This window comes from Cryptotermes secundus, unplaced genomic scaffold (genome assembly GCF_002891405.2).
Source record: "Cryptotermes secundus unplaced genomic scaffold, Csec_1.0 scaffold369, whole genome shotgun sequence".
Taxonomy (NCBI): Eukaryota; Metazoa; Arthropoda; class Insecta; order Blattodea; family Kalotermitidae; genus Cryptotermes; species Cryptotermes secundus.
Window position 1 is genome coordinate 11087 of NW_019725844.1, and position 18852 is coordinate 29938.

The following is an 18852-nucleotide window of genomic DNA, read 5'->3' on the forward strand; positions in this document are numbered from 1 at the left end:
CCCTCACCTATCATCTGGGGCTGGTACAATAGGCCAGAAGTGGCCGCAGTACAAGGGACTTAGTCCCACCCTACTAACAATAAAAAAAAACTGGAAGCTATAAGCATACACACTTTCAGAAATAGGTGTGTAACTGAGATTTAGTGGGAGTACGGGAGGTCAGATGGGACAGACGTGTCGCCGAACCAGGAGGCGAATATACTATATTTCTCCCATGGAAAAGGGAACGAGAATCATGAATTAGGTACAGGTTAGTCATATCAGCAGTTAAGAAGGTAGCGTGTGTTAGTGATAGGATGTCGTACATAATACTGAGAGGTCGCTGGCCTTATATTACTGTTCTAAATGTTCATGCGAAAACAGAGGATAAAATTGGTGATACGAACGACAGATTCTACGAAGAACTAGACCGCGTTGTGCCTTATGCTCAGATTTCTTACTTCAAACCCAACAAAAGAATTCCTAGCTCAGCGACGTACCGATTACATCAAGCCCAACTGATAACAAAATTAGACAAACAATTAAATATGCCTATAATTTTAAGCGGTTACAGTTGCGTAACGCTACCAGATTTTCTGAGAAGTAGTGAGTCTGGAATTTGGTCCACTCAGCCTCATGAGGATAACTGAGGAGCTATTTCAAGGAAATAGCGGTTCCGGTCTATAAAACCGAAATTAACGGCCGTGAGGATTCTTTGCGCTGAACACGCGACACCCTCTATCCGATAAATTTGGCACTAACTTCGCCGACAAGAGTCGGTAGCTCGATCGGTATAGCTCGCTTGCGGACTATAGGTCACGGAGTTTTTTTTACAGTTTCGTAATAACCTCATAGACGTGGAGTATGAATAACTGATACAGCGGTTTTCCTTTTAATATTCACACAAGCATACACTAACAACAAACTGTGACTCATTCTGAGTGTGACTTATCCGTAATTTATTAATCGTATACGCTTCACTTTCCCACCTTGATTCCGCTGTATACGCTGCTCGCCAATCCCATATTCATATTCATAATCACCGACTGGCCAGAGGACAATCTCTGAACCTAATCCCTCCACGTTAACTAAGTTAGGGAGGGAACAGTTACATTACATATACCTTTCCTTCTCCTCTGGTCCTAAATGATTCCATGTTAATGTATATATTTTGTCCTTCTCTTACTTATACTGACGAGTAAGCATATGGTTCTGAGGAAGGAAGGGAGGCCATGTTTCTGAATATATTAATCTGGGATATGTGGACAGAGAAAATGAGATCGTTACATATTCCAGAGCTTCACAACATGAACTCTTCATCCAATACTGCAACTAACACAACAACAATAGCAATAACAACAATCTCCTACGTAAAATGTTGGGTAACAGGGAGTGAAAGCCCTCTCGCCGAAAAGGAGACCCCATTTCCAAACACATAAACAGTGTTGCAACGAACCTAAGTTAGGTCATGGGTTCAGACATGGTCCTAAACCAAAAATCACTGTGTGGTGAGGGCCAGCAGCAATTTTCTGCTCTTGACTGGAGTGAAAGCTCTGAAATTACATAAATTTGAGTTACAATAAAGACACACTGTCCGGAGTTAATTCGCTGTATGAGCAGAAGTTATTCAGTATGTCAGCAACGAGTGAACAGTTTCGTTTCAACGTGTCACGTCTTAAAGTATTTCAGTGCCGACATGGGAAGAGTAATTAATATTCATCATGGACAGTGAATTCGTTTATGAGGATCTGAAAAGTTTATTTCATTTCCAGAACAAGCTGGTATAAGATATTCATTTATAACAGTTCAGTAAAATCCTGAAACCAACAGGATTGCGAAAGTGGGAACTTGACAGGTGTGTGTAGGTACCATGCAACTGCCTGAATTCACATTTCCGTAAATAGCATAATACATTTCTCAGTAAATTCTAACAGTATATGCCTCCTGTTAATTTGAAGGGTATTCAGTAACAGAACAATACCATCGTCTGTGGTGTACTCGAATGCTTGATACCATTAGTAAACTCACAGTAAATCCTGCTAGGAAATGAACTCTCCTGGGAAACGTATCCCCGCAGATGATGTATACCGAATGGGGTATACACTTATTTTAATTAATTTATTCTCAGTATTCGAGCCGGCAACAATGCAGTTCAATTCGTCGCTATTTCTGTGCCAAGCAGTGGCGGCTCGTAGCTAAAATTAGTGGGGGTGCTGCTCCAGAAGCGCACAGTTCCATACAAAGATTTGGCTACTGACATTAAGCTTAAGGATTATATATTGTATTGTACAAGTATAAAGAAAGAATTAAAGAAAAAAGGACTCATTATATAAATGTTATCGATAATATCATGTGGAAATTGGGGAGGGGGGGGTGCTGCAGTTCCGCGGTGCCTATACACGGGCCGCCGCTAGTTCCGAGTCAACAGCTACAAGGCCAACAGCACAGTGTAGATACAGGTAATCACATTAAGATATGCTAACTAGGAGGGAATATATATATATATATATATAGTTAAGTCTACATTGTCGGCATAAAGAAAGACATAATCTTGACGCACGTTTCTTCGTTCAGGTTGGCTGGGGACACACGAGCGCACAAAATGCGTCCGTTGTAACGAATGTACTTTATGACGGACGTTGCTGAGAACATCACACAGTTGCAGAATGCGGTGCATAGTTTTTTGTCTGCAGTGGAGCCAGAAGAAAGCGTAGCATTCGCCTCTCTTGTTTATTTCTACAACGTACGTCACGACGCTCGTTACAACGGACGCATTTTGTGCGCTCGTGTGGCCCCAGCTAAGCGTGACCTCAAATTCTGACCTTCCCTCTCGGAATATGTTAGTCTTCATGTCCCCACTAGCTGTATTAGAGACTTCTGCATGTTTAGTGTTTGTACCTCAGCTAAACCTTCTTCTGCTCGGTGCGCCCATGTTACCAGTGTGGTGGGTAAATACAAGGTGTGGCAATAAAGAACCCGGATTACTTTTATGACTCATTTCCGGCCACGTCATTGACGAAGAGGAGGGTAGGGCATTGACCCTTGGACTTCCCTCTACCGTCACACAAAGTTTCATTCACGTGCATCGGTTAGTCTGGCCGCGACCATTGTTAGAAGCGGATCGTGTTTCTGAGCTCCGTCGGAATAATGCTGAGTGCTAATGCAGAACAACGTGCTAACATCAAATTCCTCACAAAACTTGGAAAATCTGCCACTGAAACTTACAATTTGTTGACAGAAGTATATGGTGATCAGTGTCTATCTCGCACGCAAGTTTTCGAGTGGTTTAAGAAGTTTATGGAGGGTAGGAAAAACGTCGGGAACGATCCAAAATCGGGCCGTCCTCCCACTGCGAAAACTCCAGAGAATGTGGAGAAGGTCGCTAGAATTGTTCGAAGAGATCGTCGACTGAGCATTCGAGCAATTTCTGAACTTACGAACATCAATAAGGAAAGTGTTAGACAGATTTTGCACGACGATCTGGGCATGAAAAAGGTGTGTGCTAAAGTGGTGCCAAAAATCCTTACCCCCCAGCAAAAGGAACATCGAGTGAATTGCTGTGTTGACACTCTTGAAAACATTGAAAATGATCCTGATTTCTTCCAAAACGTAATTACGTGTGACGAAACTTGGATTCTTCAATATGATCCAGAGACTAAGCGACAATCCATGCATTGGAAGAGCCCCAAATCCCCTAGGAAGAAGAAAGCGCGCATGAGCAAGTCCAAATTCAAAGCAATGATGATTGTTTTTTTCGATATCCGGGGGGTAATCTACATTGATTGGGTGCCTGAAGGTCAGACTGTCAATCAGGTTTATTATAAAAATGTTTTGACGTACCTCCGTGAACGTGTGCGACGAAGGAGACCAGACATGTGGAAGAATGCCTCATGGGTTCTTCATCACGACAACGCGCCAGCACACAACGCGCTATCTGTGAAGAGGTATTTGGCAAAAAACAACATTCCAGTGATGGAACATCCACCGTATTCTCCGGACCTAGCACCGTGCGACTTTTTTCTCTTCCCAAAAATCAAGTCTGCGCTGAAAGGGACCAGGTTCGAGTCCGTGGATGCAGTGAAAGCAAAAGCGACGCAACTCTTGAAGAGCATAACACAAGATGACCTGCAGCACTGCTTCCAACAGTGGAAAATTCGCATGGAGCGGTGTAGGGATCGGGGAGGGGACTACATTGAAGGGGATAACATTTCGACTGTCTGATTTTTTTTTAATAAAGGGTTAGAGCATGAATCCGGTTTCTTTATTGCCACACCTTGTATGTCGATTTATTTCAAATCAAACCAGTTTCTTTAAAACGTATTTTATAACCATTCTTTATTCTTATTGTTTTTTCCAAATTGCCTGCTGTTTATTGTATACCTTCCTGTTCTTAGTGTTTCTTTGCTTTCTGAGAAAAGCTAGAAATTATAGTATATTAATGTATATACAAAATACTAGAATTTCTGTCTTTCTATTTTAATGTATATATACATTAAAATACTACAATTTCTAGCTTTTCTCAGACAGCAAAAAACCATTAAGAACAGAGTAGGTATACAACAAACAGCAGGCGGTTTGAAAAAAAAACAATAAAAATTGTTATAAAATACGTTTGAAAGAAACTGCTTTGATTTGAAATATATAGACGTATTTACCCACCATGCTGGTAACATGGGCGCACTGAGCCGAAGAAGGTTTAGCTGAGGTACAAACACTAAACATGCAGAAGTCTCTAATACAGCGAGTGGGGACATGAGGACTAACATATTCCGAGAGGGAAGGCACAGAATTTGAAGCCATGAATAACCTGAACGAAGAAACGTGCATCAAGATTATGTCTCCGTTTATGTAGAGAATGTAGACTTAACTTCCTTGAAGCATAAGTAGAAGGTACATGAGAAAACGCCATGGAAACAGACAGACGCACACTTCTGGTGGATGCGCTAAAGCCTGTTTACATCAGCAGACGTAACAGAGTTCCATACTATCGAGGGGTGTTCTAACTTCTATCTGACTATCGTAAGGCACTACACGTAAAAACATTCAAGAAATGGAATTCCGAAATATATGGGGCGAATAAGGTTCAATAATTTGACACATTCTGGAAATAAAAAAGCAATATGGTTGTGGAAATATAATTTTGAATTAAAGCAAACAAGAAGAACGGTAGCTTGGCAAAACTGATACAATTAAGATCAATCTTAGTCGAGTAAAGGCTCCCATACGCCAGAGCGATCATGATGGCGGTGGAGGTCAGATATTTCCTGCTGAACATAGAGACGCTTTCAGACAGGCAGCGTTCTACTCCGCGGTGGCGATCAGATGCAGCTTTTAGAGTTTGACCGCTGCCCGCGTCGCTGTGTGTCAGCATGAACAATGAGTACAACAAAAGAGCAACATATTGAAGGAGTAAAATTACATAATGTAATTTGATCTGTCGCATCCTGATTACAAAAATATAAAAAAGAAAGATGAAGACGGAACAAATGGGCAGATCCACGTTTTCTTACGCTTGTTTCCGAAAAATATATTAATTAATATACTGTGACATGTTGACCCCTACCTCCCCAGCTGCACGTAGCGGTAACGTAACNATTTCCGAAAAATATATTAATTAATATACAATTAATTGTGATGTTAATATTTGTAATAACTTCTCAAATTTCTCCAATTGTACGCAATAAAGGGAATAAATACCTTGTAAGATTTGAGGCTTTCACGGCGGTGACTATGAAGAAAGCAGTCTTCTGGGANAAACACGTTACAATACAATAAATTGTGGTGTTAATGTTTGTAATAACTTCTCAAATTTCTCAAATTGTACGCAATAAAGGGAATAAATACCTTGTAAGATTTGAGGCTTTCACGGCGGTGACTATGAAGAAAGCAGTCTTCTGGGATTTGGCACCGTGTATATGTGTGGTGTTAACTGACGTTTCGGAGGAACGTATCGCCTCCATCTTCAGGGTAGAAGGAAAAATATAAGAAATCCGCAAGCGAAGAGACCTTGAGAACGTTCCTCCGAAACGTCGGTTAACACCACATCTACGCGGTGCCACATCCAAGAAGACTGCTTTCTTCTTAGAATATCCAGCATCCACGGGTTTNGAAGTTTACGATGTGCTTACGAGCTTTTTCAAACTGACCGCTACCACCGCGTTGTTGGTGTGAGGAGACTTTATCGCCACCGCCCTCGCTCTGGTGTGTGGGAGCCTTAAGACAGGACATGCGTTCCACCGACGGAATCAATGTAGGATTGAAGTAGGAGACAATCATGTGGTGAGTTAATGACTCAGGAAATGTTCATATCATTGGTAAAGAATAAAAACAGCAGTGGTTACTTGACTTGAGCTACATAGGTCAATAAATAAGTTAAGGAGCAAGTGCCCCAGAACAGAGCCCTGCGGCACACCGTGAGTAACTCCAAATGGCAAAGAAGTGAATACCAGAAACACGAACACAAAACTGTCTGTTGGCCATGCAACAGTAAGTTATGGGGAACTGTATCAAATGCATCACTAAGATCGGGCTGACGTTGACTGCGAACAAGAGGAGTGACGAAACTGTGGGGGAGAGAACAGAGTTTAACCTAGTGGGAACCATGATCGCGTATAAGGAATTCAAATAACTTAGAGCTCAGAATATACATGTGTGCAAAGTTTCTGACAGAGGTACGATTGCTTTGGTTAGATACTGATAAAATCGAGGCTACATTGCATGCCATTGTGAAATACTACTAAGTCAGGATTACGCCGAATATACCTATATTTAAGATTTTTTTTTCTTGGCACTACAGCCCCAGTGGGCCTAGGCCTACCTCCATGAACTTCTCCGTTCACTTCGGTTTCTCTAGATCTTACACGTTCGGTAGGACTCCTTGGGCGGGTGATCAGATCGTCGCAAGGCCTTTACCTGTACACAAACACAGAAAAACGCATATGCACAAACTAAACATCCATGCCCTGAGTGGGATTCGAACCCACGATCCCGATTTCCAAGCGAGCGAAGACAGTACATGCATATATTTAAGAATAGGATGACAAATTTCTGAACAGCCTTTTATGACAAAGCCAGGGATATGAACAAGTCCGGCAGATATAGAGTGGTTTAACCTATTACTGGCTTAGAGACATCCAATTCCGAAATAGGGGAAAGAGATAAAAATTCAGAAAACTGCGAAAGAAGGAGAAGCCCATACAGATTGAAAATTCGAAGGCAGCCATAGTAGGTTCAACTACGTGCACACGACCAAACTCGAGCTGAACAGAACCGAAGCTTTGTTTTCTAAAAGTATATATTGTGGCATATTTGTTCAAAGAAAGAACTGTAGAGCCAAAAAAGAGTCGTTACTAGCGAACGGCTCTGAAACAACATACTTTTCTAGGCAACGGCCGCGAAACAAACAACGAAGCAAAGTCTGTTCTTTACGTCTTCCTTCATTCTTTATATATAGTTAACCTCAGTCCTCTAGCCCTTTTAAAAGCCACCTTCCTATTGGCTGAATTCCGCACTGCTGTATATCCAGGTTGGTAGCATGACCTAATATTGTTTCTTTTCCGCTGTCTTCCTTAAAGCGTTCATCTCTGTGGTTTCTAACCGTTCATTTTACAAATATCCGCTCGGGTCTCGACAGAACATGTAACAACTGGTCTTACAGGTGATTTATAAATTCTCACTTTAGTTTCCAAACGCAGACAATTGTTCCGCTCATGTCGCATTTGAGGGGCTATGCTACAAGCCGGGAGGTAGCGGGTTCAAGTCCCGATGAGTTCATTGGATTTTTTTTTTCAATTGACCTAATCCTTCCAGCCGCACTATGGCCCTTGGGTCAACTCAGCCTCTAAGAGAAATGAGTACCAGGAATTAATTAAATAATTTTCCTGGGGAGTAAAGCGCGGCCGGCGCGTAAGGCTGACAACATTACCGCCATCTTTGAGCCGATTGTCTAGATAATGTGGGACCCTCAACGTCTAACAACCCTATGGGCCTTCATGGCCTGTTACAGGGATAGCTTTACTTTTTACTTTACATGTCGCATCATTTAGGCATCCAGATATTCTGGCGGCTTATGAACTCGGTGTTATGCTTTCGACTTCACTGCTCCACCTCTTGTTAATTCTGTTCCTAAGTCCATGATTTATTCTGACCGTCTTACAGTGCATACATTTATTCACCTTACTTTTCTCTCTTGCACTACATGTTTCGGCATTAAAGTGCCATCTTCAGGTGTTTTTCGATGTACGTCGAACTACTTCATTGCATGCCCTGTTGTCTTTATACTAAATTAATTAAATATATATTCGTCATATATATTGATAAATTTTAAATATTAAAAATATTAAAACTGTTCAGGATTTGTCATCCTTATGTCGTATCTCAATACGCGAGTCACACCTATCTTCTTCTATCGGAATATTCTTCCTACTTTCATGTGTATATTGTGCTTTGTGTTGTGTCTTGCTACTGTGACTGCGTGTGTTATACTCTGTATATATACTGTATATACTGTTCCTAAGTATTTAAATTTTATTACCTGCTCTGTGTTACACTGTCAATGTACTACCTAAGGCCAAAAAGACAGGTAGTAGTGTATACTGCAACCCCCTGAGTTTCAAATAATAACGACAGTTTGGCAATGGTACGCTGCACTCGAAGTCAAAAAAAAAAAAGAGCATTAAAGTCTCCTAATAAAACAGAAGAGAAGCGTCTCTGTCTAGGGTGTGTTTGAGGAAACGAAAATACTTTGTTATAACTTCCGTTTCAGTATCAGTGGAAAAGCTGTGGTGAGTGGTCAGAGTTCCTGCCTACAGATCCAGAGGTCACGGAGATACCAAATTTTCTGAGAAGTAGTGGGTCTGGAACGGGCTCAGCCTCGTGAGGATAATTTAACAGCTACTTGAATAGAAAAGTAGCGGCTCCGGTCTAGAAAATCGAAATTAACGACCATGGGGATTCGTTGCGCTGACCACGCGAACCCTCTATCCGCTTAAGTTGGCACTAATTTCGCCGACAAACGGTCGCTCGGCCGGTATAGTTCGCTTGCGGACTAAAACCACGGAGTTTTTTTATCAATGAACAGATTTAAGCCATCATGAATGGGAATTTCAACATAAAAATATTAAGGGCAGAGTTCTAAGTCATACCTACGACTTCAGGAGGCCGATTGGTGAATACAGCTGTTAACACACCACCACCCTAAGTCTTGTTAATTCCTGCCTACACACCTACTCACCTACCCACCTATCTACCTATTGGTCTACAGCCCTTCGTTGGGCCTTGGCCGCTTTTTCAGTTTCTTGAGCTATACACAGTCGGTAGGACTCCTTGGACGGGGGATCAGCCAGTCACAAGTCCGCTACCTACACACAGAATAACACAAAGAGAATAAACACAAACATAAATCCATGCCTCGAGTGGGATTCGAACCCACGATCCCAGCGATCGAGTGAACGAAGACGGTGATTACCTTAGACCGGGCGGCCACTGTGATCGGCTTGCTAATGTATACCCCGCGAAAACGAAGATGATACAGTTATCAGGAAATAAATTGCGATCATAACACAAGTCGTTGAGCCACGTCTCAGTCAGGCAAATAACACCAAAATCGGAGGAGCAAACGTCATAAAGTTCATGTTGCTTAGTCCTAAGACCTCCAACGTGTTCATAGCAAATGTGTGGATGGTTGCCGAAATGTTTATGAGGCAAAGGCACACACACCTGTGCTCGTGTCTCCAATGTAGGCCATGATCCATGGGACGAGTCTCAAACATAACATTATTATACTTATGTCTTCATGGCATAGTGCTTAATTAATTAAGCAAAGGGCAAATTTACCTTTTTAATTTTCGCTACTATTTTTAATTTATAATTTAACTTATGGACTAATTAAGCTCACACAGAAACTGTATATTACAAGGTCGTTTTTACCGCCATCAGAGTCTGAACTGTTGTACTGTCAGTCTTCACAACCTGATCAAGTTTTTCTTTTTCTTTTTTTCCTTGGCACTCTAGCTCCAGTGGGCCTAGGCCTACCTCCACGAACTTCTCCGTTCACTTCGGGTTTTCTATATCTTAGACATACGGTAGGACTCCTTGGGCGGGTGATCAACTCGTCGGAAGGCCTCTACCTGTACACAAACACAGAAAAACGCACACAGACAAACTAAACATTCATGCCCTGAGTGGGATTCGAACCCACGATCCCGGTTTCCAAGCGAGCGAAGACAGCACATGCCTTACACCGCTCGGCTACCGTGGCCGGCCTACCTGATCAAGTACTCATTATTAATCTTAATCAGGATGAAGCAACTGAAATGTTAGTTTCACTAAGATGATAGGGGAGCTGCTAAGTATTATATCAGGAGCCGGAATAGCGACAGGTTACGACCTGGACGGCTGGGATTCGAATCCCAACAGGGAGAGAGACTTTTTCCAGACCTGCTCTGAAGCCCACCCAGCCTCCTATTCAATGGATGCTCACCTCCATCTAGAGCCGAGTTTGAGAACGGTGGAGCTATTCTTCCACTCCCCATACGTCTTCCTGACATAATATTTTATTAAGTAGGAATATCGGCAGCTTTACTATGCGCCCAAGAAGGAAAAGTAATTTTGATAGTTTTAGTTCAGTTTTGGAAACAGACGTAAGGAATATAATTTGTTGTGTCCCGACTAACTGTTCTCCTGAGAATCTGATAAGCCGCTTATCACGCCTTCAATGTCAGATACATCAAATGGCAGATTGCTACTTCATATCAAATCCGAGAAACCGCCTAAGATTTAGAACGTAAAAGCAAATCTCTGGAGCCGACGCGTTTCTCTACACAGGACATAATTATGGGTAAGTACCCACTTAAACTAACTGAATCATTTAAGACGAAATACAAAACTGTACCAGAATAAGATATTTATCTCATAAATTTTCATCAAACAGTTAGTGGGCCATGATCAATCTTCGAAATGTCACTGCCTGTCGACGCTGCAGAATTAAAATAATGCAACAGTGAACCAAGTCCCAAAGTAACGTCGGTGAAACCCATTAACAATGCAGACGTTTCATAGGAAACAGAGACACGTATTTATCTTTGATATTAAATATTATTATTATTACTCTCCGGATTACTTTCCTTATTATATAAGGTAAAATATTCTTATGGAATCATGTCCGCCTCTCTGTCCCCTTTAATAGCTTGCGGGCAATTTAATTTAAATTATATTTTATCCAAAAATCACGCCTCTAGACACGACACTCTGCCTTTGTTAACATACTGACGTCAATAATACCAGCATGGAGACCGCGTAACTTTCTAAACTGAGAGCGACACTAACGCCAACTAATGAATGTTTCTGAAATACGTAGGGTAACAGCATACAGCTGATATTTATCCTTCGGTTTCACGCCTATAAGCAGTGAATCATCGGAAATGGGCATCTATGAACCCCTTTCACATGTTAACGACAACAAACATGGCAGATTTCCGAAAATTTGAGGTTTCAACTGACAAATTCAATGTATGTGGAATGTGTAACTTACTGGGCGATATTATGCAAAGAAATAAATAACTCATTCTTCTTCCTTTGGTGTGTTAGGTCCTATGGCCTGTTCCCAGAAATAGATGACTAATTGCGCAACTATAAATTCACATCTCTTGTTAACTACGACATAAGTACTGATGCGTTTTATGACTGATGGGAATCTTCATTCATTCATTATTGGAGGGAGTAGCTTTCCCCATGCACCGCGACCAGTTGTTGATCTATTGTACGTCCTCCTTTGATATTCTACCAGTCGCCATACCCTTCCGATACTGGTGGTTGCTATTAGCCCCGTTCAGCCAGCGAGTTTGGCCCCTCTACCGGAGGCATTGGAAACTATTTGGGCGGGAAATTTTTTACCTAATTTTGCTCAGAGGTCTCATAGATGAGGATCTTTTACGTGCCGTAAATCTACGACACGGGACCCACGGCTTAAAGTCCCTCCCGGAGGACTTGTTCCCTGAATTTTTCTGCCCTTACAAATTCCACGACCTCCGCCGGGTTTGAACCCGCGTACCTTGAGTCATGAGGTGAGAACGGACTATGGAGGCCGCTTATGGGAATCTTAAGTTCTTTCTATAAATTCTTACACTGTATGTAGTAGTAGTAGTGGTAGTAGTAGCAGCAGCAGCAGCAGCAGTAGTAGTAATTTAATTCTTTCCTTAGTGTTCTTGAAAGGCCGTCGGCTTCACAATGTGCAGATCTGAGTTCAATCCTGCGTGACTTCATGTGAGATTCGTGGTAGTCCAAGTAAAGAAGGTTCTCTGAGTTTCTACCGGTTTCCCCTGCCAGATATCATTCCGTCATTGCTCCATACGTTCTTATCACCGTCCCCCAAAATGTGCGGTAACCCTTGACCAGGCAGCACATCGTCATATCTTCGGCTTTAAGTTCGGTGTTTCAACTCTGATTCGACTCTTGGCTAGTTACAGAGTAAAGAAGGTTTGTCAACCGCTGGATGGCCAGACAAGCATCGGAAAGAGATATATAATGAAGTACAAAGTTGCAGGCATAAGTATGAGGAAAATGACGCTGAGAAAGACATACATATATAACTGAAAACTAATAAGTGGCGCATGTGCAATGAACACTGAGAACTGCATGCATTTCAATAAAGAACAATGTACGATCGTACTTCGCGGAGGTAAATATACGGATCTTAGTCTTGTGGGTGGTAACCAATGTTTCGGAAGAAAATATGCCTGCGACTTCGCGGTAACAATTAAAGATGGAAGCAGTGTGTACCTCCGAAGCTTTGATACCAACGTGGGTGCATGCAGCGGGGGGTTGGGGGGGAGCCAAAAAAATCCCCCCCCCCCCAATTGGATTTCTGGAGAAATAAAAATTGAAAAAGGATGGAAACATACTAAATATTAAAATTATTTTTAGAAAGTCACTCTTCTACTCCGAATAGAAGAGCGTTTAACAATTGAAAACCTACAACCCGCGGACGGAACATTCTTAAATGGCTTAAATTCAAGTTTGTAAGAAAATTATCAAGAAAATTATCTGCCCGCCCCTTTTACCACCTTGAAAATATTATGGCGGGGTCCATGTGTCAGACCCAGAACAACATGAAACAGACTTATATGAAAAGTGTTAAAAATCTTATAATTACGAAATAATATTTCCTGTGGTCGAGTAACTGCCCAAGAATAACGTATAATGGCACTGCTAATACTTGAAGCAGAAAAGTCTATGATTTCAAGAGTCAGTGCATATAAATAACTAAAGTAGACCTTGAAAATATAAATGAGAAGCCAAGCATCGAGATTACGTCACCTGAAATAAAACGATAAGATAATGGCGATCATTTCTGTCACACAGAAATGTTTCTTGACAGACGGGCGTAATGCTACAATGCGGATTTTTATGTTATAAACAAGGTTACAGTTTTTATAAGTAAATTTATACGAGAAATCGGTGTCAAACTGAGAAAGAAAGTTTAAGAAATTTCCTTTCGCGGAACCCGAAGGTTCATCAAGACGTACCATGTTTACAGTAGCCCTCCACTATTCCATACCTTGAGCCATGTGCATAGAGTTCACACTCTCCTACTCTAGTCCTTAAGATGTACTTTAATATTATCCTCACTCACTCACTCATGGAGCTGAGCCCTTCTTGAGAAACTGCCAATTGCGCAGCTACTCAAGAACTTCCCAGCATTTTATGGAACACGAATGTTCATTACCATGTTCACAAGAGCATTCCCTATCCTGAGCCAGATCAATCCAATCCATACCATCCCATCCTATCTCTCTGAGATCCATTTTAATATTGTCCACCCACTTACGCCTTCGTCTTCCCAGTGGTCTCTTTCCTTCTGGCTAACCCACCAATATCCTATATGCACATCTCCTCTCTCCCACTCGTGCTACGTGCCCTGCTCACCTCATCCTCCTTGACTTCATCATTCTAACTACATTTGAAGAAGTATGCATGTTATGAAGGGTTGCCATTATGTAGTTTTCTCCAGCCTCCTGTTCCTTCATCTCCCTTCGAGCCAAATATTCTCCTCAACACGGTGTTCTCAAACACGGTCAGTTCATGTACCTTCTTTAATGTCAGAGACCAAGTTTCACACCCATACAGAACTACAGGCAAAATTGTAGTTTTGTATATTTTAATTTTTATGTTCTTAGACAGCAGACAAGAAGACAAAAGGCTCTGGACTGATCAAAATATTCTCTCTTGATATATGTATACAAACACACTCTTCAGTGCAGTTCTTCGTGTGGTTTCTGGTTTAACTCCTACTTCATGACTTTCTCCCACTACTGCAAGACATGTTTCGGTCTCACAAGGACCATCGTCAGGTGTTTACGTTGTCCTCTCGTTTACGACCATGTAGCAAAAACTACGAAGCTAGTGGTGATATTCATAGCTGATGCCAAGTTGTGAAGAACAGGAGACTTACAGGATGGAGAATATAAATTAATTTCTGTTTCTGCAGTTTCGTTCACACAGTTATTATGAAAATACAGAGTAAATGTCAACATTCTGTTAGCATCTTGAAATGTTGGTCAAGCAGGTAGATTCCATGCTTAGGGGTGAAATATTCACATTCGAGCCATTATACACTTTATAGCTCGTCAGATAAGGCATGCATTCCATTCAGTAGGCATACCACATCACAAGTTAATGTACGAATATATAATAAAAACAAAAACAAAAAAACTCCGTGGCCTGTAGTCCGCAAACGAACTATACCGACCGAGCGACCGCCGCTTGTCGGTGAAATTAGTGCCATTTTTGTGGATAGAGAGTGTCACGTGGTCAGCGCAACGGATCCCCACGGCCGCTAATCTCGGTTTTCTAGACCGGAGCAGCTATTTCCTTGAAATAGCTCCTCAATTAACTTTACGAGGCAGAGTGGACCCCGTTCTAGACCCACTACTTCTCAGAAAATCTGGTAGCACCGGAAATCGAACCCGGGACCTCTGGATCTGTAGTCAGGAACTCTGACCACTAGCACTGTGGTACTTCATAGGATTCCTCTTCGTAGATGTCGGATAGAGGAGAGGCTAATTCAATTCTGGGGAAGAGCTTTTACTACTCAGTTGGATTGAGCAGTGCGGCCATTTGATTAATTCCATGGAACTCTGCCCCTCTAGGGAAACATATATTCGCTCAGTTAGTCAAGAAATCTTCGGCCTTTTGCGGACCCTGATTACTAATTATGAGGTCCACAAGAACCTGCAATCGATCCAAGTTCCGTTCAGGACTTCACACTAAAATTCTACAGTATTTCTCATCTCTCAAAGCGTGATCCTCTTACCTCCTCAACCTTGCGGATCCAAAATGTTCTCTTTAGCTCTGTGGCCACACACACCTTCATTTTTGTTCTTCTCTTGGGGTAAGAGACCAAGTTTCACATCCCTACACAATAACCGCTGAAGTCGTATTTTTTAGGCCTTGTGCGTTCTTGTGTAGGGTATGGGAAGATAATGAATTGTGAATCAAATGGAAGTAAGGATTCCAAGAATCTGATGTATTCTTAAATTCTTCGTGGATGTAATTTTGATTTGCTACTGTCGTTCTCCAATATCTCAGCTCGGTCACATTTCCGAAGGTCTCCTTAGCTATAAGGTCATATAATCACGAGTTAAGTGATTATAGACGGGGTTTGGATTGATAATCGGAATTATTGGGCTCTTAGACAACTCGTGACTACACTCCAGAGATCACACACAGAGTAGTGTTCTCAGTCACGGTTTTCACTGCTCTGCTTGGTAACGTCATCCAACAATAGACGTTCCTCTCCTCTGGGCATCACGTCCTTTCAGGCTGGCGGTTATCTCACACCAACCTCCTACTCTTCTAATTTCTCTAGACTCTCGTAATAGCAGCTATTAATCGTTATATAGCCTCAGCACGGACCACACAGAAAACAAAGTCGACAACAGCTGTTCTGTCGTTGCGTGACGTCAATACTGTTGCGGAATGGTGTTTATTGTGCCATCGCCTAGCAAAGGGTGTGTTTGCAGAGTCGTTCACTAGGAACGGTTGTCTCTGCTACGTTCACAATCCTAGCTTTCATCAGACATGCCATAGCATTATGTTTTTCTCTTCTACTGTGATGACAAGACATGAGTATTTAATTTCCTCCACCTTTACAAACATACCAAGCGTCTTCAGTAAAAGATTCAATGTTTTCCTTTGCGGTAAATCCATATACGTCGATGTCGCGCAGGCTACGAACTCACGTTATACACGTGAAATGTTACTAATGCAAAATCTAATCTAATCTAATGACATTCACAAAGTTGTAACGTTCACGACTTATCTTCTTATTCTGTATTTTTGTACGCAAGACATGTGGAAGTACATTCTACTTATCATGCAACTTGACACAAACACGTTATTTCAATTATGATAAACTTTTATTCTATAATAGAACATACGTGTAATTTTGATAAAAATTATGAAAAAGTTAAGAAAGAATACGAGAGTTAAAAAGCTCTGTTTCGGCTCAAATTCAGTACACAAAACTGCGAAGTAACTGGAATATCGTTGTTTTGGATTATAAATCAGAATATTATAATTAATTTAAATTTTTTTCCCCTAAGATACCAGTAACTCGTTAACTAGTGTCATGTAGCATGATTACGAAATTATAACACTCTGAAGCACTAAACATATTCTATGGGCATTCTGTATATAGTATAGTGTGCTGAAGAGGTGGGGGTTTGCATGTCAGAGAAGCGTAAACGAACAAGGCTGATTACGACTGCCGCACATTCCAGGTTCATGGATACTGACGGCTATGTCCGTCGCGCTGCTATTGGCAACATCCCTGACAGCTTCCACACAGTCCCCTGCTGTGAGCTGCCCCGTGCCGGGACCAGCTCTCATACCCCACCAGTTCGAGTGCAGCTGTTTCTTCCAGTGCAACCGGAACGACACGATACCAGCGCTACTGCTGCGGTGCCCTAACAAACTACACTACAGCGAAACTTCACCTGCGAGGTGTGAAGACCCTGAAGAGGTTCTCTGCACTCCGCTCATAACGACAAGGCTGACTGCTTCTACCGATCCTCCAGCTTGTCCATCTGACCAAAGTGCCCTCGACTACGTCTATCTGGTGTCGAACCCAAGAAACTGCTCGCAGTTCTACAGATGTCACCAAGGTGAAGCCCAACTCTTTGAATGCCCATCATACTGGTATTTTGACCCGGTTTTTGAGGTTTGTACACCCGCTAAGGAACCCTCATGTCCCCCTACAAATGACGAAAAAATTCTTCTGCCACATCCAACACAATGCAATGCTTTTTACATATGCGACTGGGGAAACCCGGTTCTGTTTTACTGTCCAAGCACTCTCTTCTTCAGTAATAAAACTAAAGAGTGTGACTTTCCACAAAATGTTGACTGCAATCGTTGTCATCTGTAACAATGTTGGAAAGGGGTACTCAGTGGTGGTTTTCGGACAAAACGCAAAGGATTTGTTGACTCTGAATGTTTGTGAAGAGAAATTTGGTGGACTTGAACACAGATTCTTCTAGATAGTTTACCCGCTCAACAGACAAACTGATTAATAAAAGGTTAATAACAAAGTTTGGAATAACATGTCGTGGTTATTCTGGTTGTAAGGATAACCCTATCTCGACCGATTCGAAAAGCCTTTGTCTTTTATCTCGTTAGTCAAGAAAAGCTGCAGAGAAGAATAAAGCATACATTTTATGTCCAATGTGTTTTCCGTAACTCTTATGGATTGAGAGATAATTAAACACAACGAGCCGATGCAACATTGTCACTTTATGCACACATTTCCTAATTATTTTTTTCTTCACGAATAAAAGAAAAAGAAAATCACCACTGCTTGTACTGAAGTGCGCCTGCGTCTATGTCAAAATGTTTTGTCGCAAAGGTCACAGCACACTTCATGAAGGCATAATTTATATTTTATTTCCTTAGATATTAAAACGTTTTAATAGAATATTTCAACAAGTGAAAATTTTAAATTGAGTCTGCTGCAGAATATGTATGAGAGAAGAAATAGTGTTAATAGAAAGTAAAGAGATTTCAACACTTCTATGAAAATATTAAACGCAGATAATAGGGAGATCCCAAAATCAAACGTTCCTGTACTTTTATAGAACAATCTCCACACGTTTTCCTTCATATACATATATNGGCTACAACATTTGAAAAGAATGTCTGGAAACCCAATGTTACAGCTGCTACTGCCAACATAAACCGAAAGACAGATGCCAGGGACGTCAGAGAGAAACATGGAAGCAAAAGTTTTAATCCCTGAAAGAGGCTTATAAAATAGACTTCATGCTCGTTTCTGGTAATGGTGCTAAATATATATATATAAAAATGTTTCAGATAAAGGTTGTGGGTCTTAATGATATACTGTGTATACCTTACAGGCCTGTCACGAATAGTTTACTTTCGCTATAAGCGGGCTTTCATTATGATACGACTCTCATCTGATTTAATGTGAATTGGAGATTATGTTGGGCACACATGGGCCGAAATGATCACGCCTAACAGCTTCTGGCGTAGATAACCAGTAGACCTGCCAGGGGTAGTTTAAATCCGTTGAACAGTAGGACCTGGAGACAAAACGTGTGAGCAAGCCGGACGCAACGTGACTTGGTCCGGTCTCACATCTGAGGCTCGCCACAACCAGATGGACGGTCCAGATCAGAAGACGGGCCCACGGAACGACCAATACATGTTGTAAAGGAAATTATTACAATGCAGGTTTCGGAATTCGTTCCTGTGGACGTCATCAGAACCTGAGAGAGGAGAGATACATCTCGGGCAAGTTGCAAATGTGGGGCCCCCACCTCTCCCAGAAAGCTAAATGATTATATGAATATATTTAAT

The 18852-nt window shown here is 41.6% G+C and overlaps 1 protein-coding gene across 1 annotated transcript; it reads left to right on the top strand.

Moving 5' to 3' along the window:
• Positions 1–10738: 10738 nt before the first annotated feature.
• Positions 10739–18136, top strand: LOC117282254 (peritrophin-1-like). Its single transcript, XM_033751165.1, has 2 exons — positions 10739–10816; positions 16758–18136. The coding sequence occupies exons 1-2, from the start codon at positions 10813–10815 to the stop codon at positions 17402–17404; spliced, it is 651 nt and encodes a 216-aa protein (XP_033607056.1). The 5' UTR covers positions 10739–10812; the 3' UTR covers positions 17405–18136.
• Positions 18137–18852: the final 716 nt, after the last annotated feature.